The sequence below is a fragment of the Excalfactoria chinensis genome, chromosome 1, assembly GCF_039878825.1.
Source record: "Excalfactoria chinensis isolate bCotChi1 chromosome 1, bCotChi1.hap2, whole genome shotgun sequence".
NCBI classification, from domain to species: domain Eukaryota; kingdom Metazoa; phylum Chordata; class Aves; order Galliformes; family Phasianidae; genus Excalfactoria; species Excalfactoria chinensis.
In genome coordinates, this window is record NC_092825.1 from 31,888,947 (window position 1) to 31,916,200 (window position 27,254).

The 27,254-nt window shown below is 43.7% G+C and overlaps 1 protein-coding gene across 2 annotated transcripts in view; it reads left to right on the forward strand.

Annotated features, from left to right (window-relative positions):
- RASSF3 (Ras association domain family member 3) overlaps positions 1–27,254 on the forward strand; it is a 97,567-nt gene that overhangs the window by 12,017 nt on the left and 58,296 nt on the right. For both annotated transcript variants that reach the window (XM_072326373.1, XM_072326374.1), the window contains exon 2: positions 13,971–14,095. In XM_072326373.1, coding sequence (XP_072182474.1) covers positions 14,042–14,095 — 54 coding nt within the window. In that variant the 5' untranslated portion in view covers positions 13,971–14,041. The remainder of the gene's footprint in view (positions 1–13,970; positions 14,096–27,254) is intronic.

Sequence of the window (27,254 nt, forward strand, 5' to 3'; positions counted from 1 at the left end):
CCACAGCATCAGGGATGGGTGCTGGTGGTATAGCAGTAGAGGCTGAACCGTCCCACCAGTGTCCACTACATGTTGTTGCTGTGTGACAAGATGGCGGCAGAGGGGCACTCTGACATAATGCTGTCTGACTTGGAAGTGCATAGAAAGTAACAGTAGGTCATTGAATTCCTGTGTGTGGAAAAAATGGCACCGCTGATATTCATTGACATATGCTGAATGCTTCTGGAGACCAAGCAGTGGTTGTGAGCACAGTGAAGCGGTGGGTAGTATGTTTCAGCAGTGCCAACAGCAATAGTGAGGCACCTCTGCTGTTGCAGGTTTCTATAAGCACTGCATGCAGGCTCTTGTTCATCGCTGGTGAAAATGCATAACTGCTGTTGGTGACTGTTTTGAAAATTGTTTTTTTTTGTAGCTGAGAATCTTCTTTATCAAATAGTGTTACTGTGCTCTTTCTATCTGTGGTAGTTTTAATTTAGGGTTCTGCAGCATTTGTTTCTTCGAAATGCGTTTGGATTTTTTTCCTTTAACATCCTCATAGAAATTGTATTGAGAAGTCGTATGATTAGAAATCTTCCAGTTCATAATAAACAGTCACAGAGGAGTACTGAAATACAAAGAATTAGAAAAATGGGTCAGAGAGAGCCTGGATAAAACTATGGAAACCTATGGTCAACGAAGACACAATAGACAAGTGGCTTCTATTTTCCCTATCTTATAGCAGAGGGTTAAAGTGATGGGTGACAAATTTAAAGTAGGTAAAAGGAAATTTCTTTACTTTTTCTTTTTTTCTTTTTTTCTAATTCAGAATGTAATTAAATTGTAGAGCTCATTACCAGGGGATGCTGCTGAGGTCAGGAATGTAACCAGATTTAAAGAGGATCTGGAAGAATAAGAATATTCAATCATATGACAATTGAAGCTGTAAGAAAAGCTTTGAAAGAGATGTAAATCATCTTGCTTCAGTGTTTAAGTTAATTATTACCAATTACAGATTAGTTTGACATAGTTTCTGGCTCAGATCCCACAGTTGTTTTTTGTAGTTTCTTTGGAAGCAACAGATGCCTACCACTAGCAGAGACAACCTTATATGCATTGACTTAAACCCTTTACAATCTTTCTCAATCCAGTGCAGAAAAAAGCAGATTTCAGACCTGTTCAGAAAAAAAACCAATCTTGCCACAATATCCTGTGGTAATGAACATGAGAAGATGAAAAGCACAATGCTTCCTATCATTTTTTTAGATAAAGTAGCCTGACATGGAAGACGTTGCTGGCCATTTCTTGCCAAAGCCAACTAATACATGAAAATCTTTATTCTCGGCTCTTGGACGGTGATGGTTCTCTACAGTTTGAGCTACTGTCCCTCTAGGAATGTGGGAAGGCTCTTTCAGGGGGCAGAAAGAGAGACCTTCTTGGCAAAATGCTGAACTAACTTTATTTCCTGCCGTTGGAAGTTGATTTTTACCTTTCACTATTGGTTGGGTTTTTACCCTTCATTATTGGTTGGGTTGTGTTGGTTGTTGTTGTGTTTTTTTTTAGCACAATATTTCTGCTCTAGTGTTTTAGCCTTTTAGTTCTTCTCTGTCATTAGTAGAGCTAGAAATCTTTATTTTTTTTCACAGTTAAAAGCTCGTTATGGAGTAGGGTGTAGAAGATAATGGCTTGCTGCACGCAGACAGTGGATATTTTAATGGATATAGTAACTTCTTTTTTGGATCCTGTTGTACATGTTGCAGGGGTGGATACTGCTGATGGTGCTGGCATGCTGCTTGGCTCTGGTTGTCCTGGCCAGTGCATGCCCGAGTTAGGGCAAGCTCACTGCCTGGTGCTTGGGGGCAGTTCTTCATGGTGTGGTGGATTCATGAGGCCAAGCCAGGGCTTAGGGTGCTAGCAGAGTTTGAAAGGAGTCTCTTTCTTTGGGCTGGTGGAGAGTGTTTTGTCCCAGTGTGGATAATGAATGGGGCGTGGGAACATTTGGGAACTGCAGCTCTGAAGCATTCTTGCTCAAATAGGTGCACAAGATGTTTGCCCTCAGGTGAGCAGGGTTAATTAACTGTATCTGGGAGAGTGGGCAGAAAGGCACTGTCTCAGTGGACACCTACGTGGTTGCAGATCAGTTATACTGAAACCTAATGGAGCAGCGGACAAGGTGAGCTTCTGTAGCATGAATCCAGTAACTCAAGGTCATATCTCCTTAGGACCTACTAGGGTGGGTGTTCCAGCTTCGGAACCAGCTTGTCTGGGCTGCTGTGTTTGTTTCCTAAATGCCTACTTCAAGGCTACTGATCTCATAGAGCTAGGGATGGGATGGCACTGTAACAGGTTGGAAGCAGGTAGAATACATTAGCCTTTTACAGTTGGACCATGCAAACAGGTTTTCTGTCTGTGTTAGAACTGCATGCAGTTCTTTCAGTTCCTATTTGTACATCTGCTTTGGACCCTTCAACTCATTTGATGTGAAGGTTCCCAATCCTCATTTTATAGCCTGTGTTCATTTAAGTTCATATAAGTATACATAGATTATTAATAGAAATATGCCATTTAAAAATCACTTGTGTTGTGAAAACATGGTTTTAATTTCTGGTGTTCTTTTCAAAACCATCTCCATATGTACTTTTGCTACCTCTTTTTATTTTAAGTATATGTGTAATTTTTCTTGTACAAATTGCATCAAAGTGCATTTATCTGGCTCCAGAGGAAACTGTTCCAAGCTCTATTTTGTACAAAATATTTAATGCATATTAGCAAAGTGAAAAAGAGGATGGTTGCCAAATGTTGGTGTTTGCAGGTCATAGGGATACTTTAGAGATGGCTGCAAACGGCTGTGGAAGAAACACATCGTTCTGACTGATGGGTCAGTTAAACTTAATTCATTGTTGATAAATATGTACAAAAACATATGAGAAAAACACTGTAACTGCATATACAGAACAGTAGCTTATAGTTTAGCATTCGTCACTTGGAAAACTTGGTTGACACTCAGCTGAACATGAGCCGGCAGTGTGCCCAGGTAGCCAAGAAGGCCAATGACATCCTGGGTTGTATCAGAAAGCGTTGCCAGCAGAAGCAGAGAAGTGGTCATTTCTCTGCACTCAGCCTTGCTGAGGCCACCTCTGAAGTACTGTGTTCAGTTTGGGGCCTCTCACTGCAAGAAAGACATTGAGGCACTGGAATGTGTCCAGAGAAAGGCACTGAAGCTGTGAGGGGTCTGGAGCACAAGTCTTAAGAGGAGTGGCCGAGGGAGCTGGGATTGTTTAGTCTGGAGGAGGCTCAAGGGAGAACTTATTGCTCTCTACAGGTACCTGAGGTTGTGGTGAGGTGGGGGTTGGCCTCTTCTCCCATATAACTAGCAGTAGGACAAGAGGAAACGGCCTCAAGTTGTGCCAGGGGAGATTCAGGTCAGATGTTAGGAAATACTTCTTCTCCAAGAGAGTAGTCAGGCACTGCACCAAGATGCCAGGGAGGTGGTCATCAGAAGTCATTACTCCACCATGAACTGCCCACATGAGAGGCTTAGAACAAATCACTTTTTCACATACGTGCACATAGACGTAATTCAGTTGGAGAGCTGACTAACAGGATGTTTGAGAGACCAAAGTGTAAGCGTATTCAACAGGGGATTAGATAAATTTGTGGAGGAAAGAGCCACAAAGGGATATTAAATAAACAGATGCAGATGCAACCACTGGCTCATTTAAGTTGCAGATTGCCAGAGGAAAGGAGGTCATAAAGAGGAAATGTCATTCAAAATTCACTTTATTTCTCATGCGTGCTCCCTCTGCACCTACTCACAGGCTCTTCCCAAGACAGGATAGTGGCCTGGGTGGTTCCTTGCTCTAATCCAGCTGTTCTTGTGTTCTTCAACTGAAATACCAATACAAGCTGCAGAACAGGACAGCCTCTTTCACTGTTCTTAATTTCTGGGTGTTCTTCCATCCATTAAATAGTTGTTGAGTTTGCTTCATAATTGTAAGTCTGTATTTTTTCAGGCATGACCCGTTCTGTTAGGGTCCGGACAGTAATGGTATATTTTTGTCTGTAACGGTCACTAGTCACAGCACATACAAGTCACATGGCATTTACTAATTGCATCACACATTGTTTTATCCCCATTATTATAGTTAGATGAAGTAAATGTGGTGTCTCACTGTATGGGAGATTGGTAATCACAGCCTGAACCTCTGATTAATCAGCTGAGGCAAGTATGGGGTCAGCTGTGGGAGCACAGGTGAGAGTGATGTAGCTGTGCTCCCGGAAGGGGTGGAGCTCGACTCCATCCCCTCTGAGACCTCATTTAAGGGCTGACTCCCACTGAGGCAGCATCTCTTGGAGATTGCTCACCAGTGAGGACTGCCCCAGCTTCTTCAGCCAAGGCACCACCACTGGTGAGTTTTCCTTTACTTATTCCTTCTGTACATTTGCTACCATCTGTATATTAACAACCAATACACTCACTAAACTCTCTTTTCCTTAGCTCTACCAGTTTTAAATGGAACAAGAGAAACCTCAGTACATAGCTTATTTCCCTGCCAAAGGAAGGTCCTGATTGGTACCCTGAGATTTACTAAAGCCTTCGTAAGTCTGTTATAAATGCAAAGTAAAAAAAATAAACAAATCTCTTCAGGGACTGAACTTCATTTCACAGGTATAACCTCTGTGTGGTTCAGGACTAGCAATGTGAATATCTGCAACGCGTGAGGGATGTCGCCGGGAACTGCTGTTACGGTCTGTGCCTGGTGTGGGCTTTGAGGTACTTTGGAAGATTTAGTTTTACTTTCTGTTTTTCTACTGCTTCTTTTCTTTCCTTTGCCAATGGAAAACAATAGCAGTAGGAAGATGTCATTGCTCTTTGCTTCTTTGTCTTTTTTGCTGCTGTGGTAGCTTGCAGTAAGACAACCAGAAGAGAAGAGGATGCCAACTGTGTGCATTAAACACAGCACCTCCCCAAGATACATGTCTCAAGGTCCATTATCAAGGTGGGAATGATGTCCCATAACAACTGAAATAAAAGCTGTGAGCTCGTCATCTATGCAGAAGAACATTAATAAGTTAGCAGTGAGGAATTTACCCTTTTAAAGACAGAATGTAACAGTATAGCCTTATACCTCAACATCCAGAAACATGCTTGGAGCTGGGCTGCGCTCAGTGTTAAGAAATGACCACTATAGAAGGCTCTTCAGGCTTGCTGAACAAGCACAAAAGTTGTTTAGTTAGGCTTCCTGTCATTTGATCGGTTTGATTTCTCTTTTTCCCAATTTCACATTGCACCAACTGAACCAAGTATAGGGAATTAAGTAACTTGGACCTGGCTGCGAGCTCATAGCTCCTCGGCAGGGTGGGTAGCTACACCTAAGCCATACTTTTCATACCAATGCTTATTTTTTGTCAGGTTTCTTCTAATAGAAAAGGAAAACAAACATAAGATAACTTATCAGTTAACTTTATACTGTGCATTTTGGGTGTTCAGCAATAGAGGGCACTAGAGTAAATGCTTTGTTTTCAGATTGAGCACTGAGAAGTGCCTTGTTTAAAAATTTTTGGATGTTGAAGGTTTTTTTCTCCCCATTATTTTTCTCTTTTAGTGTTGGAAGAGACTAGCAATCACAGCAAAGGGAAATCCAGTAATTCCAGCATGACAGGTATTGGGACTGTGGACCAATCTTTTACCTTTTAAAAATTCTTCAGTTACTTCCTATCACATTTTCAGTTCAGAAAGTTTGCGGACGACACCAAGTTGGGAGGGAGTGTTGATCTGCCTGAGTAGAGAAAGGCACTGCAGAGGGACCTGGATAGACTGGATCAATGGGCCGAGGTTAACTGTATAAGTTTCAATAAGGCCAAGTGTTGGGTCCTGCATTTTAGTCACAACAACCCCAGGCAACCATACAGGCTTGGGGAGGAGTGGCTGGAAAGCTGCCTGATGGAAAGGGACCTTGGTGTGCTGATGGACAGTTAGTTGGCTGAATATGAGCCAGAAGTGTGCCCAGGTGGCCAAGAAGGCCAATGGCATCCTGGCTTATATCAGGAATGGTGTGGTGAGCAGGACTAGGGAAGTCATCCTGCCCATGTACTCGGCATTGGTGAGGTGTCACCTCAAGTTCTGTGTTCAGTTTTGGGCAACCAAGTACAGAAAGGACATTGAGGTGCTGGAGCAGATCCAAAGAAGACCTGCTCAAGGCTTGTGAAGGGCTTGGAGAATAAGCCCTACGAGGAGAGACTGAAGGAACTGGGGCTGTTCAGCCCGGGGAAAAGGAGGCTGAGGGGAGGCCTCTTCCAATATCTGAAAGGTGCTTACAGTGAGAGCGGGGCTGGTCTCTTCTCACTGGTGACAGGACAAGGGAAAATGGCCTCAAGTTTTGCCAAGGTAAGTTTAGGTTGGATATCAGGAAAAACTTTACAGAAAGGGTAGTTAAGCACTGGAATAGGCTCCCCAGGAAGGTGGTTGAGTCACCATCCCTGGATGTGTTTAAAAGCTGTTTGGATGTGGTGCTCAGGGACGTGGTTTAGCAGAGGGTTGTTACTTAGGGTATTATCATCATAGTATCATAGTATCATAGTATCGTGCGAGTTGGAAGGGACCTTAGAGATCATCGAGTCCAACTCCCGGGTTTCGAGCCCTCTGTGTAGCGAAGTGGCACTTCTACCCCAGCGCCACAGGGGGGATTCGAACCCGGGCCCTCCAGTGCCGCAGGCAGCAGCTTAAACCACTGCGCCACTGGTTGGGTTATGGTTGCACTCAGTGATCTTTAAGGTTTTTTCCATCCTGAGCAGTTCTGTGATTCTGTTTTTGAACAGTGTCCATAGAAGGGGATGTCAGAAAACCAGCCAGGTATGTGGGGAGGAGCAGGTTGTGTGGTTGAAAACCCTCAGTCCCCACATCATCGTTTGGTGCTTGGTTCTCAAAGCTTACTGTTCCAAGCCCATAGATGTGTTTCTCAAGGCAAGCAGCTGGGACCATTCCAGCAGAAGGCTGAAACAAGAGAAGCAAGCTTAAAGCTGCAGTATGGAAGTTAAAGCCAGATTTCAAGTTGGCTGTGACACTAAAATAGATCAGAGAGATTTTGAGTAGTAAATATAATCTAAGCTTGTATTTTCTTGTTTTGTATTTTTCTTTTAAAGTTCTCCTGCTATTCAAAATTTATGTTTTAAGTCTTCCTTGATTGAATGAAGTGAATGTATTCCGTTCTGTGTGGTCTGGCAAGCATTAGGAGCTCTGTTGCTGCTGGAGTGGTGGTGGTTGCAAATAGGACTGCACACAGAGCGTTATCTGCTCAGAGCAGGCACAGGAATTCTGAGGAGCACAGCTCTGTTTGTGGGCTGATAATATGGAATCCCAGCTTTGAGCAAGAGCTTCATATGGCAAATCTTAGCAGGAGAATTTTGGCAAGCACTGGGGAAAGGCGGAAGATCCAAGACTGAGATAGCCATGTTGAGAAAAATACAGATGATCTTTGCATACACATTAAATTGACTTTGCCAGAGCTATTCTTTAATAGCTCTGGAGTAAATCATTAGGGTTTATGTTCTGGCATCGCTCAGGGCTCAATGCTCAAAGACATTTAAGCATTGAAGAGCCACTATAAAGTTTAGTATCTCAAGACAGGCATTAATCCTACCTCACACATTGTTTTTACATGCATGAACGTGTGCAGTCCTCCCTCAGAGGTCAGAGGCTTTCTCTGTGGCTGCTGCCAACGCTCTTACCTGGTAGCTGTCACCTCCTAAAGACGCTTCATGTATTCAGAATTCCCCTATCCCAGTTCCACAACGTGCAGCTAGGTGGCAACGTCCGCTGCCAGTTCTTGGGCGAGCTGCCCTGCCATGGCAGTCCTGCTCAGCCTGCCCCCAACTTCCAGATGGCCGTACCCACACAACTCCTCTGTCTGGAGCTGACCACTCAAAGCTAAAGCACAAGCCAGGCTGCGATAAAATCACACACATGCACACACACAAAAAGACATTTAAAGCTCCAAAGCAGACCATGCCATTGTTTATAGAGGTACCTGTGGCAGAAACTGAAGAAACTCTGGCTTAGCTTGTTTAGTTCAAAACACCAGTCCCTCCTTCCTGTTTTGCTGTTGAGAGGCTGAATTAATGTACTACCAGATTACTTGCTACCTGATGCATGTGATCAGGGATGTGCTCTGGGTGTTCACAGATCGCAGGGCCGTTGAACAAATCCAGGCTGATGGATGTTGTTGGCCTCCATGGCTCACCTGTTCCTGGAGTTTTCAATCTGGAGTTTTCATGTCTTCTCACCCAGAGGCCTATGATTCCTGCTCCACAGATGTCATGTCCTCTAGATGTGGCAAAGTCAGAATGGTTACTGCCTGCCCAGGTGGTAAACAGTTGTCTAAAAATTCTCAATCTTCTTTATTTCCTTCTTCCTTTTCCCCACGATAGCCAAGCTCTACTTTGGTAAAACACTTTGCAGACAAAAGTCAAGTGAACTTTTAGAACTGTTTTGTTAAAGCACCCCTTTTCTGCTGAAGCCCAAATGTATGCAAATACACGACCGAGCAGGCCTGGCCTGTAGTCAGTGTGGGTACCATAGATAGCTGCACAGTGAGCTGGTTACAGGAGTTTGTCCTGTTCCCAGGCAGAGTTCCTGACCCTGGATGGGGCTGTGACAGGTCCAGGTGGAGCTGCAGGCCTGATAGGTTCACTTTTAATCAGTGTATATGTAAATGTTTGGGGTTGCACAATGCTGGAACATTCACATCCACGGGTAAGTGACAATTGTTAGTAAAGAGACCTTGCAAGATTCATGTGAACATTACAGAAGAACTTCCAGAGTGCCCGTTTTGACTCACTGAGAGCACTGGATAGGAACCAAACTTCAAGTATCTCCTAATAATTTCCTGTTTTGAAGAGGAGCCTTGAAATGCTGATATATTGCTCAGGATCTGGAGTTATTTCTGTGATCTAAAGTAGGAAAGATATAAATCAAACGATGATATCAGATATGAATTTGCAAGTATGTCATTATTTTCAAATATTCATTAAAACATTGGAAGTAACTTTGGTGTCATACATAAACATTTAATTTTTTTCTCTTCATAGAAGCTAATTAAACCAAACATGTTTTGACGTATCATGCCAGTATTGGATTTATGCCATAATATAAGACTTAGTTACTGATACATCCATCCCATGTCATCAAGAATTACGCTGGTATAGTCAGTAACTCATTTTAGTTTTTCAGTATGACCTCATTTGTTCAGAATGATCCTGTTCATTGAGTCAGTATTGAACATAAGGAGTAGTGTGTCAGATGATGAACTCTCACAGACCGGTATTGACACAGCGTCATCCAAGTTACAAACAGATCCTGGTTTCACTCTTCTACTTCAACTACCTATTTGTAGTCATATTCCTTTGACTTTTAGCTTCAGCTTTGTGTTTTACAACAAGTAACACTTCAGAGATTTAACTCGTAGAATGTGTGAATATATTAGAAGTACCAATGAATGAGTGTGTGAGAGGCTCTTGTTTGTGGTTTTTCTATTCTTTGACAATGGAAGATTGTAATCCAGATGGTTTTTTGCCAGCTATGTGAAAGCAAAAGATGAGGATTCTAGAAAAGCTGGAGGAGGAAAAAAAAAAAAAAAAAAAAAAGTTATATAAATGGCTTAAATTCTGAATCTTGAAGCCTATTTTTAGCACCAGCACTTCAAAATCGTTGTGTTGTTTGGCTTTGTGCTTGCCGCCTACTATTGTCAAGTGGGGCTGTGACAGCTGTGTGAAGCAGGAATTGGATGAGAGAGAACGTCTGCTTTCCAGCAGCACTGTTTGTCTACTTGAAGGTGAAGGCCCATCTGGTTATATCTTCTGGTCTCCTTCAGCCCGCCGGTGCCACTCCAGCAACAAGATGTCTCCATTGTCTTCCTAGAGGTTCTTGTAGTAGCAGGACTCCTGGGCCATTGCCTTAGGGAGTTAGTCAAGCCAGTTTTATGGTCTGTCAGTGCCTGGGAAAACTGCTGTCTATGGGATGTGAGTAGGGCCTGGTGGCTAGTGGCCATGGCTGTGGCCCATGTGTCTGTTGAAAGCAGTCTGCTGAGAAACTGTAGATTAGAAGAACTTATGTAGAAAAGTAGTAATTGTGGATGGATACCACTTTAGAGGAGTTAGAAACGTGGGGCTTTTCTGTACTGGAGTGTGATCTGAGCCTTGTCTAGCTCCACAACAGGGAAAAATGCACAGAGATCGCTTGGGAAAGAGCACAGCTTTAAGGAGGTCAGAAATTCCCTGTCTCATCTGTAATGATTGTGGTGCCTTAAAAATCACCCATGCATCATTCATTGGGAAAACGGTTAAAATGAACTTCATTCTAATCTCAAACTGATGGTGAGTGACGATAATAAATAAAGAAATAATCAGAAATAAAGAGAATTGCAGCTTATGAACAGAGTTATAACAGATCTGAGCCTCTTAAAAGCTGGGGGACACTCAACAATTTCAAAGGGCATTTGTGCAAATAATAGGTTTCTCATTCCACCACAGCATCTAGAGAAACTTGTATGGTGGTGACCTTCTTTGGCATCTAACTAGAATGTAGACTTTTGAGCATCAGCAAAAAGAAGGACACAACATATATTGGGTCCAAACCAAAGCGTGAGATGTGGATGTCAAAGTACTGTAGAACTATAATGAATTCTATCTTGCAGAAGAAATAATGATCTTTCTTCTCCTTCCTTATGTGACCTGCTGGCTGCAAACGGATTAAGAAGTAAAGCCGTAAGCATCTTACGTAGTTTGAATATTTTTCCAAGAAGCTTTACAAGCATAATTTCTGTAGGGCAATCACAGTAGTAATGTCTCCTCTGATAGCTGGGAACAAAGCCACAGGCTATCAATTAGAGATAATTTTACTGTCTAATTTCCCATCACATGCAGTAGCAGAACCAAGCTGTGCACTCTCCTCAAGCTTTCTAGTAAAGACTTCTTCAGTTTATTGCAGCTGATAAGTAGTACCAACCTAAACGTAAATTCAGCTTTGAACTTTTGATGTGTCACTCTGGCATGGCATACATTTGCATTCCTATTTGAAAGTTAAATTTGTCTGGGCCATCACAGAACTTGCGTGCACATGCACACCTTTCTGGGCAAGGAAAAAGACCATAGCAGGAGGGAGAGGCTTTGCTGCTGAACCTCTGCCTGACCCACTGACACTCAGTTACAGGGGCTGATGCTGTAGCAGCCATTGAGCTGCCTGCCTCCCTGCTGCTTGTTTCCTGCTGTGCAGCCTGGCACAGCCCACTCATGCAAACAGCTATTTACAAGCTATCAGACCAAACCAAGTGTCAGATGAAGAGAACCCAAACATCAGGTAGGGACCAATCACATAAAATGGATGCACTCAGGTCTTACAGTTGACCCTTATGAAGGCAGGATATAAGCAGTCTTCAGTTCATGTAGTTTTAAAATTATTTTTTTTTCCTATGACTCCAGTAGCAACGTGGTAATAAATAATGTGTTCCTTTATGACTCAGTAGTTGCCAATGCAATCTTAAAAATATTTGTATGTTTAATAAATACATAGTTTGCATTTATAAAGGATGCAGGATAATTGCATGTGTTCAGTATGCAGCGTTATGGCACTTTAATAAATAACTTAAGTATACAGGACAGCCTGAGCATTAGTAAAATAAACCTGTTAGCTTTTCTACATGTCTGGGGGTGCTTTTATCAGCTGTACAGTTTAAACCCCTGCACACCTTTCAGTTCAAAGGACTGTGTTTGTTTCAGGCTGTGTCAGGAAGCAACACCTGGTTCTGATTGTTTTCTGAGCAGAAATAATATGGCAATTCAGAATCTGGTGATCAAAACAGCATTTTCAGAAGAGTAGCTGATTTTTGAACTGATGGTAATTTTGAGAATAATCCAACAAAAGATTACCAAAAAAGGAGGATATTATTCTTAATTTGATGCTACCTGGACCTTTGTGAAATGTTGTATGCCATGAATTCAGTAAAATAGTGTGTTTAAAGCTAAGATAAATAGTAAAAAAAGGCTGTAAATATTATCATGCTAGGAAAAATTATATGTTTTTTCTTGTCTTGCTCATTGAACTTATAGTCATTATATTGAAATCTGGTTTATGATCAAGAGTTTCAGAGAAGAAGCTTTCACATTTTTTGCAATTATGCCTATAACAGCCAGCAGGAAATTATGGGCTTGTCCTACAAATGACATTACGGACTCACAAATTAAAATGAATATAAATGACAAACAAAATAGCATTGAGAGATAATGTTTCTTAACTTAATTAGTAATCCTGGTTTTGAGCACTGTTTAGCTAGGAGATTTTTTCCTGATATTATTTGTGAAAATGAGCCTTCAGAATAGGCGCATGCTCATATTGTATTTGTTTGCATGGCAGCAGAAAGCTGTTGGAGTAACAAAGCCTGGTTTCATACAGAGTTGTGCCCTGTTCCTTGTAGCCTCCTCCCGAGCCAACAAGAGGCAGGTAGGAGCTGGTTGTCCAATGTCTGAAACCTGCATGATGGTTTTGCCTGCCTTGCCCCAAGCTTGGATATTAGTTTGGTCTCTCTTCTTCAACCTGGTGATGATTTTCATGAAATTCATATAGCCATAGTGCTCTTTTAGACCGTATGTAGTTGAAACTGGTCAACTTCAGGGTAGAGCCTTTTCTCAGTATTTTGAGTAATGCCCAACAGGGTTGTTCTTGCCCAGTAATTAGCTATAAACCATTTGCTGATGCCCTGAGAGTGTGACTCTTGTGTTAAAGATCCAGTCCATAGCCAAGAAGAGCAGAATTACTCCTGCAATGCTCTGTTGACTTGCCCTGTAACACCGCTGCTGAGTATTGATTGTAACTGGGAACCTAGAAGGATTTATCCTTCAAGAGCTGTAATGGAAATCTATTATAAATATATATATTTATATAGATGGGAAACAGATTTTTGAAAGGGAACAAGGGAACAATAAAGAAGAATCCCACCCAGAACTCATCTTTTCCTATAAACAAGAATGGTATAAAGCTCTGTAAAAAAACCAACACGTATTTGCATGAGTGGTTTATTTTTGGGAAAATCAAAGCATTTCCTCCAACAGTCGTTCTTGGAAATGGCTGAATTGTTTTAACCAAAATGTCCTAAACCAAACAGCGTGATATTCCCCAGCATGGAAACTTTGAGGACAAGTGGTTCCTCTTTGGCAAAATTATAAACAATTTAAGACAGAGTCTAAAAATAGAGAGCAACATTCAGTGCTAGACAAAGGTGGTATAACGAGCTCTGCCCAACTTATAATAACAGTGGATGCAACAAGGCTTCAGAACCAAATTCCTCTAAAGTGATTCATCCCTTTGTGATGCTGAAGCAGTAAGAATCGACTGCTTTCTTGGTAGAGACTGGGCCATTTGCCTCTATTAGGGATTTACATTTCTAGTGTCCACCTCGGCAGGTTTTGGTAGCCAGCAAGTGACATCTTTGAGTTGTTCCTGAAGGTAGCTTTCTGATTTAGCAGGTTAACTACAGCTTCAGATGAACTCCTCATTCCATTTTCAATATCCCTGTGTGCATTCTCAAGAGGACCCTGTTTAAAATGCATAAAGCCATGTAATAGAGGTTGTAGGGTGGTTGTACTTATGTAGAAAATCAGAAATGTTGTGTCTTTTCTGAGAACAAACCCTCACGCGCTTGCATTATGATAGCTAATAAATAGTGTGTGGCACAGATTTCTTGCAATAATGCATGAGGGCAGCCCTGATCCTGCTAGAGACACGCGTTGCTGGGACCTTATCGGGGCTGTCTCCTTTGCTCCAATGATTTTCCATCTTTCTGATATCTACCCATTTTTATGGGGAGTTTCAGACGAGGCAGCGTGCCATTTCCTGGGGGTCACACAGCAAATCAGGATGTGCCTCACTCCGAGCTTCTGCCTGCGGCAACTTCATTTCTAAACACTTCTGTTTTTTCTTCTTTTTGTCTGCGTGCGTGTTGCAGATTGCAAATACACATGCCATGCTCACTGCCGAGATCTGGTGCACCTGGGCTGCCGGCGGAATGGGAAATTAATGGACTGCCTCACTGCACATGGCACCTTACATGGATCTGACAGCGATGGTCAGGTAATAGGTCTCATGTTTGTGTAATTACTGCTGTCTCTTGTCAGCTCTGTAATGAAGCATGGTCTGCCTGCTTCACCCAGCTGCTTGGGAGTGATGTCACACTTAAGCATGGCCAGCAGCACTATGGTTTTGCAGTGCGACTGCTGCCAGATGGGTCACCGCTCCTCCAATCAGTTATCAGCTAAGCTTGCTGAGAATTATCTCACAAAATGGTATTTCTTCTGTAGGTTTGGCTGCCCAAGGCAGGTGGCTGGAGCAGAGCAGGTGTGTGTGCTGGGGTGAGAACCTGCGGCTGCCTGTTAGGCTGTCAGCTGTGCCATGGAGCACCTGGCAGCGAGCTGGACAACCCAGGTGCTGTGTACTGCTGAATGGAATGCTGTGGGACTGTGAACAGAGCTAAGGGCTTGGCTGTTTGTGACCATTAAATGATGTTTCAGGTTTTGGCTGGGCTTGGTGTCGTTTCATCATGCCTCTCTGCCAGTAAATTCACATTTCCTGAAATTCCCCAGCAGCTTCAGTTTGTTGTGGTGTACCCCCCTCACTTAGGCCACCACATTGCTTCTCACCTTGCATTTCTCCCTCAGTGTCAGCATCTTCTCCCTGCCTCTCCTTCCTCAGTGGACGCATCAAAGCAGCACGTGATTGCAGGGAGGTAGGGATCCTCCATTAAGGAGATTGACACAGAGATAAAGAACCCTGCAAATCTTTAGTGCTTTGGTAAAAGTTGCATTGTGCTAATTAGCTCTTCCCATCATCCATTTCCAGATAATTTACCTTTCTTCATCCACAGGAGTCCACCCACAATTAATAAGGTGTTTAGCCACTGGACCTGAACCAGTTTCAACTGGTTCTGAGAGTTGAAACAAACTTCTGAGAGCTGAAACTTCAAATTGTCTCAATTCCCTTGCTAGGTTTGCTGAGTGTGCTGCAGATGGGCGCGGAGCTTTCTCTGGGAAAAAATAGTTTGAATTATTCTGCAAAATTATTCTGGCATTCTGCAGATGGAGTGTAGTCTGTAGGGTTTTAATTAGACTTGGAGCGTGCTTTGGAAGCAAGTCTTCCAGTTGTCCTCACTTAACCTTGTTTTGGTTTGTATCAGCAGGCCGACTTAGAGCACACAAACCTTTCAGGTTGAAATTAAACTGTTTGCTGAAGTCTCAATGAAGGGGTACTCTGACATGCTCCAGCCAGTTATGACCATTCAGCCCACAGGAACGAGGCTGTGACTGCCATAAGTAAAACCTCTGAAGTCTTTATATCAGTGACTCCAGGCTCTCAGCGCTGTACAAAATTGCTTTGCTTTACAGAGTTGCTCCTATTGCACCACAGGATTTGTTAACGTAGGCGTAAGATGTTTGTCACAGAACAGTCCTCAGTGAGAAGCACACTGATAAGAGCACCAGTGAAGCCTGCTTTTGCTTTATCTACATTATGACTTTGAAAATCACATGGTATGCAAAACCAGTTGATTTTGCATCACGCTATGTTAGCAAAATGCATATCTCCAAAGAGCATGCATGCATTTGGGGATATCTCAGCCATACAGTGAGTGTCCACTGAAAACGTGATGGGATTAAGGAGAACTGCTGGAACTTTGTGGTACTTATGGAGAGGAATGCCTTACTAACAACCTGTGTAGTCTTGACAGGGACTGGTCAGATAGGTTTATACTCTGGATTATAAACAAACTGCTTGACTTTGTTAATAAGCTCTTGGAGTTCAAAAAGCTGAAGTTTGCTGTCCTTTCTGTATGTGGATCTATGTACACACACACACATATATTTCATTATGAAAAAGTCTAGTAAATTTAATTACGTACCTGTTTGGAGAGATTGTTAAAGCTCTGTGGTTAAATACTTGTAAATGAAGCTCACAGTTTCACACATACTGCAGTTACCTGATGACAGAAATACATGGCTGAGGTGAAAAGGGGATGGTGTCTAGCTAATTCTCTGGCCTTAAATGGTTCCCTCTCAAAGACATTCCAGGTAGAGATTAAAGCAGAAAAGAGGAATTAATGCCCTCTGTGATCTCACAACAGCACCCTTGGGAAAAGCAGTGAGAGAGCTGCTTGTGTCCTCCAGGAGCAAGCAGAGAGGATGGTCATGAGTGAGGTTTGTACAAAGCCATAGGTGCTTGGTAAGGTATAGAAAGGGATATAGGACATCTGAAATGGCTTGCATAATAACATCCCTGGCTTCGTATTGCATGGATCCTCTGTGGAGAAAAGGGAGAGTGCAAGAATGGAAAACTCTGGGTCTGGGTGGGCACCAAGGTTGCCACTAAACGTAACTGGAGCTGAAAGTAGTTTCAGTTCTTTCTGCTCAGAGCGGTGAGACACTCTGACATGTCTTCGAAAAAAAATATCCCCTTTTGGAAGAAAAGAGGCAGTACAGAACAAAATATCACTGCGCAGATGTGTTCAGCTCTTGATTAATAACGAAAGCTACCAGTGAGTTACTGATTGCTCTCACATACCCACTGTTGGTAGTGGTTTGTGTGCTGTACAGCGTGCGTGTTTTTTATGGCTTGTATATTTAAGATTTCTATTCAACCTGATTATGCTTGGTAGTAGTTGAAAGGAAACGAGGAAGACTAAATGTTTTGGCAGGCAGAACATTCATTTTTGCCAGTGAATGGGATTGATTTCAAACCTGGAGCTGATTTCAGTTCCAGTTGTGTGCATTGCTCAGGCCGCTTTTAAAGAAATCCATTTCACATAAATAAAAGCCATGATAAAGTATATTAGCTAGGAATTGGTCCCAGACTTTCAAAGCAAAAAAATTTAAGAGATACCCACAGCAGTTCTCTGCAGCCTTCCTTCACAGCGTGAGTATTGCTAGTATGACTTTGTGCAGTGCTGACTTACTTAAGATCTTTACGTGTATACATGTATATAAAACATAAACGGCAACATTTTAAGAAGTCTCATTTACTATATCAGATATTTGGACTTCTTTAGTAGTCTCTAGAGTAGGTATCACAAGTATGCAGCACGTATCCTCTGGGTCAGGTATCCACCACGTGGCTGCATAAACTCTTGGGTTGATAATAACTGAGGCAGTAGTTAAATACACCAAGTAGGACAAAGGCAACAGATGCATTTAAGCAGGTGTTGTTTTTTTTTTAATTGAAAGAAGATCTTGGACCTTAGGGTGGTTTTTTATGGTTTATTTTATTTTATTTTATTTTATTTTATTTTATTTTATTTTATTTTATTTTATTTTATTTTATTTTATTTTATTTTATTTTATTTTATAAGTATCAATTCCCACAGGAAATATCCCATTTTTGCAGCCGTTGTTGGCTTTATATCTTTCGGTGGCAGTTTTAACGCTGCACACAGAAGTCGTTAAAACGAGTTTTCCTTCTCCCAACATCAGCGTTCTCCAGTAGAGGGCAGGGAGCAAAAGTGCAGCACAGCTGCTCCCAGCCCCGGGCTCTGCCGGCAGCTCTATGCTCCTTCTGCTGCCAGGACAGCTCTTACTACCCGCAGCTGCCTCCCTGTCCGTCTCCTGAAGAACTTCTCTGGAAAAAAATAAAAAATAATAAATAAAAAGAAAGAAAAAAAGAAACCGCAGCAGAAAGCACGTTATTGTGTATAGACAAGTCATTGTGACCATCCCTTTCCAGCCGGTGGCTTGGAGGTTTTCCATCCCTTGCCAGAAAGGGATGTCTTGCTGGAATTACGATGATTTCAGGTTTCTTGGAGATATATTTCTCTCCTGTGTGGTATTCTTATTTTGGCAGAATTTGAGACTTTTTTTGTGTAGTTGCCTGGGATTCCAGATGCGCGATAGCTCAGGCAGTTCTGCTTTACCTAGCTTTCCAAGCATCCAGAAACTATGGACGTCTATGCACAATGTCAACCCCACTTGGATTTGCTTGAAGCCCAACGGTAAAAGCTGGATGGGGCACACAGTGAGTGGACAGACCTGTGTCATCATAGCACCAAATGACATATTATGGGAATTCAGATGTCTAACAGGGCAGGATTCATCCTGATAGCTCTTTATGGGTATTTACAGCCTGCAGAAGAAACATTTTTTTCCCTGAAATTCCATTTAGAGTCCTTAAATAATAATACACAGGTCTGATAATACACAGGTCTGACCTTTCAGACAGAGACGTAGCAAGTGAACACACAGCTGAAATCCAGAGATCAGTTCTTGGTTGTTGAGCAATCAGCTCCATTCAAACCACTCTGACCTTCAAGCTGCATAAAAAGAAGCAGACAAGGCTTCAAATTACAGGCAAAAACTGCTCTTAGACCGGAGGAACACTGCAAGTGAACTTCTGATTTTTGCAGTTTTGTGTTGTTATTTTCAAGACATTCATAGGAGCTCCTCAGCAAACAACACACAGTGCTCCCCCAGTAATGCCACCTTCAGCTTGAAATGTTGTCAGCTATTGTCATAAGATCAATGTTATCCCTTCAGCATGTATTTCACATACATGTTGTTCTTACCACAAACTTCTTCCACAACCATTTCCAGTTTCTGCTGTCCATGTTGTGCCGCATATATGATGTAAAATACTAACTGCCTGTCTTTATTATAGCAGTCTTCTTCCTCGTCCAAAGCTATTAATATCTTCACAGGACCTCAGCAGGCTCCGCAAAGCACAGATGATCACGTTACAAATTTAATAGAAGTAATATAGGCTTGCACGTCCCATGTGTTTGAGTGGTTTGCTGATACTCAGTTCAAATGCCACAGCCTAATCATGCTGGAGAAAAGGCTGCAGGAGAACCAACCTTGTGAGACACTGTTTTACTTGTGTAGATGATATAAAGTGACATAGACACACATCAGCACCAGGGGTGGCCAGGTTCTGCCTGAGCAAGCAAGGGGAGCTGGTAGCAGGTGAGGGTGCTGTGGGTTGTGCCAACGATGGCTTGCAGCAAGGAAATCTGAGTACAGTCTCTTTGTTATCTTTTGGGTAGTTATTCAACATGCAGATCGGGCCAGTGATCACCAGGAGGTCTGTTTTTTATGGGGCATGTGTAGGCAAGTGGGTTTTGGCTGCTTGCATTGAAATGTGCGTGCTTGAAGAGAGGTATTTCACTGTTGTCACAAAATGGCTGAGCCTGGAAGGGACCTCTGGAGGGCCTTTGCTCCAACCCCTGCCCAGCAGAGCCACCAGAGCAGGGTGCTCAGGCCCACGTCCAGGCAGCTTCTGAGGATCTCTAAGGAAGAGACCCAACAGCCTCTGGGCAGCCTGTGTCAGTGCTCTGTCATCAGCACAGTAAAGAAATGCTTCCTGAGGTTCAGAGGGAACCTCCTATGCTCCAGGTTGTGCCCATTGCCCTTTGTCCTGGTTGTGTGCACCGCTAACAAAAGCCCGGCTCCATCTTCTTTGCATAGTGACGGAGGCCAACAAGAATCTCATGGGATGCAAAAAGAATTGCTAAGTTCTGCACCTGGGGAGGAACAACCCGAGGCACCAGTAGATGCTGGGGACATGCAAATGGAAGGCAGCTCTGCAGGAAAGGACTTAGTAGTCCTGGTGAATACCAGATTGGACTTCAACCAGCAACATGCCCTTGCCTTTAAAAAGGTTAATGGTGTTCTGGGCTGTGTTAGGCAAGGTATAGATAGCAGGTCAAGAGAGGTGATAATCTCTATTCAGCAGTGATCAGGCTGTACTTGAGGAGCTGCATCCAGTTCTGGGCTCCCAATATAAGAAAGACATGGATGTACTTGAGAGAATCTGACAGGGGGCCTCAATTTAGGCCACAATGATCCTCCTATGAGGAGAGGCTGAGAAAGCCTGGATTGTTCAGCCTGGAGAAGAGCTGGCTCAAGTAGGGGTCTCATCATCTCATGAGTGTGATGATACGTGTGAGATGCCCATTCACTTGGTGCTAAAGCACTATCTATGATAGCACCTTGTTCAGCTATCAAAACTTGAGGAATGAGAGAAAATGAATGCTGGATAGGGAAGTTGTGAATGTGGGAGCTGATGGCAGCTCCTGTGAGTCTCTGCCCCTCTGCAGAGGCCTACACTGATTTTTTCTTGAACATCCTTGTGAAGCAGATGACCGACAGACAGCTAAACTCCTGGAAATCAACTGGTAGATAGGGTGACAGGCACCTTCACTCCTCCCTTCACAAGCTGCTTGGTTATTTACTTCACATCCATAAAAATATATGGATATATACTCATATACCTCAACCAAAATGAAGTTATCAGTAGCACAGCAGCCATGTCAGGACTGTCCTAATCTATTAATCCACAGGGGTGATAGTTTTCCAAAGAGGGTTCAAAGAAATAATTCGTATCAAACACATTTTATTGTGCTTATCCACCAGGCTCTTTTTATTTCACATTTGAGAGTTCAGGAAGGAAGCTGGGCTGGAATAATGATTGCAGACTGCTTAATTCACCCCATGTGGATCTGCCCTAAGCAAACAAGGTGGCAGAAAGGCTGATTAAAAGAAAAAGTCAGAACTGTTTGGATCTTGGCGTAAATTGGCGTCAATATTCTTGAAGCTTCATTCTCTCTCTCTCTCTTTTTTTATAACAGTATCAAGCTTCTTTTGTTGACTTATGGTGTTAATTGCTGTTGGAAATTTACAGAGAAGAGATTACTGCTGCCTTTTGACTCAGTGCAGGAAAGGCATGATGCAAAACCTTCCCTGGTGGGGAAGGAAGGTGGGGAGCGGTTTTTGATTATTTTCAGTGATAACATTGCTGGATGAAGATATGAAAATATTTGCTCTCGGTCTTTGATCCAAGTGGCTTGCCAACCAGCAGCCCCACAGATAGCTGTCAGGAAAACAGGTAGAGAATAGAGGCGGTGTTGTGCTGATGCAGTCCTGTTTATCTTAGAAGAATGTAAGGCTTTGCTTCCCCAAGAGGAGGGAATCAAACAAAAGAAGGTAGTGTCATTCTGCACTGATCATGGCTCCCTCTTTGTGAGGATACAGCCTACGAGCTGCCCTTGGGGCTCTTCCTTGGTAGCTGACTCTCAGTGTTTGGTCTGTCTGGAGTCCTTCTCCTCTTATGTCCTTCTCACCAGACTGTGAGCAGAGGAGCCCTCCTTCGTAAGCTCAGTTTCTCTCCAACTTGGTATATGTTTTCAGTGGTGGTTTCTGTCCTTCCAAGAATCACATTGTACAGTGAAGCTCCGTTCTCATCTGTGCTGTCTCACAGGAAATGTGGATAAGAACTTACATATTCCCTGTTAACTCTGCAGATAGTGTGTATGAACGCATGAACATTCAGTAATGCAGTAATGTTGTTGCTTCGGTGTATTTACTGGGAAGGAGGAGACTGTGACCAGTTACTACTTTGTTTAAAGGCAAAGACAATGAAGTCATCATACTAAACTAGTAGGGAGCAGTTCTTTTGTTCCTACCCAAACCATAAAGGAGTGGCTGGCTTTCCTGCAGTGAAAACATACCGGGTTCTTGGCATAACTGTGGGAGACCTCAAGGAGTAATGTCTCCTTCTATGTTTTTATTAAACCTGCTCAACCTATTTAACCTAAGCCTGCTGTCCTGCAGCATAGCTTTCAGTCTTGCACCTCTGGTTCCTGTGTCCAGATCATCTACTGCAGTGCAAAAGAAGCTGCCCAGATGTGAAAGACTGTTGTTCCATTTAAACACAGAGCTGGAGCTACAAAATGGAGACTCCTACTAGCTTTTTGGATCTGATGTGTTCTGAATAGAATCCGCTGGTGATAAGTTATTTGGTTTTTAATTTCCTCAAATATTTATTTCACAAAAAACAACACTTTTGAAAATGAGATAAAGTCTTCTCGTCACTTCATCCAAGATAAACATTTTATATTATGGCTGGGCTGTTCTGGATCAGATTTTGGTTCCAAGGGTCACTTTGCACTGATTGCCTTTCAGCTGTGACCTTCAGATGTCCTCAGATTTGTGCTTCTTTTGTTTCTACTCTTGTTTTGGCTTGTCAAGAAAAGAAATTCACATACTACTTGGAAGAAGAAAGGAAGAAAATGAGAGCTTTGACATACTTGGTGAATAAAGTTGAGATCTTGTCTTCTGTGTATTGTCTCAGCAAACAGTTTGTGTATAATTTCCAGGCTGTCTTCAGCTGGTCTGACACAGGGCAGCCTACAAGACTGTTCCATCTATGCATGTCCAGACTGGGGGTTGCAGCTGCTTCCATTTCCCTACCCATCTTGATTCAGATCTGGACCATCTTCACAGTCAGGAGTCCGTGGGGAGGTCAGAAACCCAAAGTCATGGGGTAAGGAGGCTGCAAGGTACAGCGGTGTTGTTTTTCTTCAGACAGGTACACAGCATCCTGAATCTTCCAGTCACTCCCTTTCTCCATGACCCAGCTCTTAGTCAGGAGGCCTCTGGGTGGGTTACAGATCAGCACCTGGCCCAGGTGATGCTGCAGCCATACTGCTTGCGAGGCAGAAGTGCCCTGAGAAAATAAGTGGGGTGCCTGCCCTGTGTGGATATTCCAGCAATATAAAAGGACAAAATCATATCTGCCCTTTATCTTTGTGATGAAAGCTTCCATTGTGGGACCCCAAGAGGTCTTCAAGCATATACACTACAACCAGTGCCATGAGCTGAGGGGAGCAGCAAATCCCTATTTAAAGCATTTTGCCTACTTTGTGCCGCAGTCAGCTGGACGGCCGGATAATATTATTTGCTTTGCTTAAATCGTATCCTGTGCTTCTTCACCTCATTCTCTGCCATTGCTTACAAGTGTGTGTGTGTAACCATGGTCAGTCCCTTTTCAGGTTTTGTCTTCTCTGACTGTGTTTGTTTACAGCAAGATAAGTGCAGCCATTGATTATTTTGCTTTACAGTCCTGAATGAGAACAAAGCAGTGGTGATAGTTACCATGGGGCAGCAGGATGAGGTCAGCATCCTGTCTAGGGCTGATCTCACCTGACTGACTTCAGGATAAAACTACGCTGTCTTGATTCCCCTAAACTTCTGTATCCCTGCAACCTTATCAGACAAGGAAGACTGGTCCGTGGTAAAGCAGACCACTGCTGTTATGTCTCCCATCGCTCCTGAATTTGCATTTAGAGGAATGTTGCTCTGGGTACACGCTGTGCATTTTCTGTTTTCACAGTTCTCTCCCTGCAACCTTCCTCTTGCCATCCTAACAAGCATTTCCCTTCAAATAACCTTGGAGATATTTCTTTATCTGCATATATGACTAATCAGCAAGGTCTTATGATTATTATAAAGCAATTTGTTGGAGGTAGGAATTAGAGCATGAAACTGGGACTGAGGAAACCAGATTTACAGTCCTTGCTCCACTAATGACTGATTAGATATGGCCTTCAGCAAGTCAATTTGGCCTCAGTTTTCAGATGTGCCGATTTAATTTTTAGTCTCTCGCCTCCAGCTTTCTTTTCTTCCTTCTTCCATGAGGAGGGAGGTGCTCTTGGTATGCAAACCTGGTATTTCGCTCTACCTCAAATATATCTCAGTCTGGGAGTCAGAAGTAGAAAATGTTTGTGGAAATGGTGATGTTGTGATTAATATTCCTTGCCTATCTGCTGCTCCTAACCACGCCGAGAACCAACTCTTCATTGCGAAATACTGTGGGCAAATAAATGCGGTGTGTGGCACGCCTGCGTGTCAGCAGCAAGCACGGTTCTATCCCGAGAGCTTGATTGTTTCTGTATTTGTTTCTGCTTTCCCCGTACTTCTGAAATCAAGTACTGCTGAGTGATTCATCATGGCAGGTTGCTGAGTTTGTCCAAGACTCTGTAATCTGGAAAAGGAATGAAAGGATGAAGATATGATAAGCTGGAATGTAACTTGGTACAAGAGAGGGAAAGGAGTAAGATCTCTAGCAGCTGCTTTTGTGAATCATGATCTTACTGAGTTCTTTATGTTTTCCCCCACAAATCGCAGATAAAACTAGGGACTGGAACAATGTCTTGGGCTGAACAAATATGAGAAATAAGTTTTGGAAATACCTAGAACCCCTATTTCCAGCTGTAACCAGGTATCTACTGTCTGTCCGAGAAGTGTTCCTAGCATTATTTGTCATGTAGATCCTAACTTTGTGGCGATAAGTGCGCACTTCTCTTTCCCTCTTCTCAAACAGGCTGGGCCTCCTCTTCCTCCTGCTCTTCATCACAGCCTGCCCCAATACCTGCACTCCAGCCTTATTCAACTCTGGCAGAAAGAGCCACCCTGGGTGCTGGGACAGGAGAGCAGAGAGATCTTTGCTTGAGGAGAAAGTAGGAGAGAAACAGAAAAGCAAACGGGATGCAGACAAAAGCAGCCTGGACATTTCCCTCTTCATTGCATCTCCTTTGACACAGACTGGATCTCCCACGGCAGCCCTGCTCTTAGGGGTGAGAATCATCGTATTGTAGGAGACAGTGAAAAATGAGATGTGGGGTCCAACAGAGTTGATGAGAACAGAGTTTAGCTACATCAGATTGAGTTTCAGTAACCGTTTGTAGATATATTTATATTAAATATTTATATTTATGAACTGTCCTTTATTTTTATCAGCTCACACTTTTGAGCCTTTTGTAGACTGCGGTTGCCTGCTGGAGACTCAGCAACCAGAGCGCTCCTGGCACGGGGAACAGGAGGTGCCCTGCATCCTGAGCCAGGGTCAGCAGAGATGGGGCCTCTGAGACAAGGGGAATGTGCCTGCCTCGATCCCACCCATCCCCAGGCCATCCTAACTAATGTTAGTTGGCAATTGTCCCTAGTACTGAGGGCTGAGGCAGCATTTCATGGATGAGTCCTCTAGATTCTGCTAAAGCAAAGTGCTTATGCACTTGGAGCAGTATTTCCTGGTCATTCCACACTCTTCCTCACACTTTTTGTTTCTTTTAAGTCACCTGTGGGTTTTGGCTGCAATTAAGAAGGAAAAATGTTCTGGCAGTTCTGCTGCAGTCAGATTTGGCAGTTTTGCCCGTTACTTCCAGTAATTATCTTCATGTCACAGCTACGCCCTCAGTGCCAGCTTTAGGGAAACCTTCCACCTTTCTGCTGTTTTAATGAGGAAGTGGATTCTTTAGGAAATTGCTTGTCTGCAAGAACAACCCCTTCTTTGTAAGCACTCTTGCTGCGGTCTGTTGGAAAATATGCAGATGTGGAAGTCCTGTCCGTGGCCGACCTGCTGGCAAGATGCTGCGGGCAGCGGGCGCTGCGTTCCCTGCAGTGTCTGCAGGGCAGCTGTGGATGCTGCCAGCTGGCTGAGCCACAGCAGGCAAACCTCTGCCAGCAGCAGCGCACGGAGACACAGGGCCTCTCAAAAACACAGATGCTGATGCAAATATTAGGGCCGCAATGACAAGTGCTGCTGCTCCGTGAGCAGTGTGGAGTCTGTGGCAGGAGGCTGCTTCCAGGATGGGGATGTGACATTCCTGGGGAAGGCTCTCAGTGCTGGGGTGCCTCTGCATTTCAAACCCTTGCTGCCATAAGCCTCTTTTAAAAGGTTTTGCAGAGTTTTCCTGTGTTAATTTAAAAGCAGGTGGATTTAAAAGAAGGTGGATGCAGTATGCATGCAGCAAAGAAAGTATGCTCTCTAGGGTTATTCTGCCATGGTGTTGTGTGTAAGGGATGTTTCTGACTTATTTTGGAGTTTTTGAACAGACTGCTTGCTCACAGATTGCTTTCTGTCTTTGTGGTGCGACCCATTATTCAATTATCCCGTGACTTGCTAAGCTGGCCACATCAAGTGAGGAGAGGAGCACCCTCAATGTTAAGTTCCCTGTGCACATGGGCTGTGGACACATCTGCAGTCCTGAGCTGCACAGGCACAGCCTCTGTGGTCACGTGTGGCTGGATTCTCTCTGGACCGGGAACTGCAGGCACAGAATGCAAGTGGAGGACGTGGGGATTTGAACAGTTGGTGTTGGTGGGATTGCCTTTACTGCCCAAGCAGATTTGCAGTCCAGGTGGCACATAGCAGCAGGCGGTGATCCTGGCTCCCTTGGGCAGTGCTTTGTGCTGCAGAGCACTCTGTGCTCCTCTCCCGCAGTGTGGTTTCCAGTTCCTGACTGGTACCTCCCTGCACTGATGTCACTGAGCAGTGTCCATACCCCATAGCTTGCTGTTCTCCTGAGGAGCTCCATTTCACCCCATGGGATGGCTCAGTGAGTGAAGCAGCTGCTCTGCTGGGGCAGATTTCAGGCTGGTGCTATGAAAAAGAAACAACGAACCATAGCAAAATTGGTTCCAGTTTATCCTATCAATCTGTGCCCTAAATTGAGGCTGCTCAGCAGCTGCTTCATCAACAGCTGAGCTGTCTTTGCAGGGGGACCAGGACCCCTTGGGAAGGGGCAGAGTGGATGGACAGCCAAGGGCAGGAATAGCTGCTGGTGCCCAACCCACATCTCCCACTGGTGCAGCTGCTTGGCAGCTTTTGGCGTGGCAAAGAAAAGCAGAGTTGTGGGTGAAGTCTCCATGAGCCTGTACAGAGCATTGCTGTGTCAGGAGCAGAAAAGAAAACATGTAGAAACAAAGTGCACAAAGGTTGGTGGAAAGCAGCTATATTTAGCCGCTCTAAAAATTGCCCAGTACAAGGCACAGAGGAAATGTCTGCGGCAGCATACACCCCTATGCTTTCACCTGTTGCGGTGCTTCTTAAGCTTAGAAATGTCAGTAAAATAAGTAGCAAAGCAGCTAAAGCTTCCCCAGAAGAAGTGCCAGCAAACTAAGCTCACTTGTTGAAGCAGCCGTTGCTGAACTATGAATTGACCTTGAGCTGTGTTGATTTACTGTAATTCAAACCATCTGCACTCTGAAACAATTAAAGCCTTCAGATCTCTGAGGAGTTTCCTTCCTCTGATTATAACTTATGTGCTGTGGTAGGACACAGGGGTAAACAGCCAGTCAGCGTGGAGCTCCATGCCTGCCTCTTTATGGCACCACGCACAGTGCTGCTCCGTTTCAAGCTGGCTTTCAAGTGGAGAGTGCAGCATATGTTCTGCACCACGTGCTGGAGTCAGAGGCTGCAAACAGTGTGGGATGGACACATCTGCTGCACCTCCACCGCCTCCTCCCCCAGCTCTGCCTTGAAGATAAGGCAGGGGGTTGGGCTTGGTGATCCCTAGAGGTCCCTTCCAACCGCTGTGATTCTGGGATCTGGTAGGGATTTCTGTCATGTATGGGTCACTGCAGAGGTGGCGCTGAGCTCCAACCCATTCCCCAGCAAGGCCCTGGTTCATGTGTCCTAC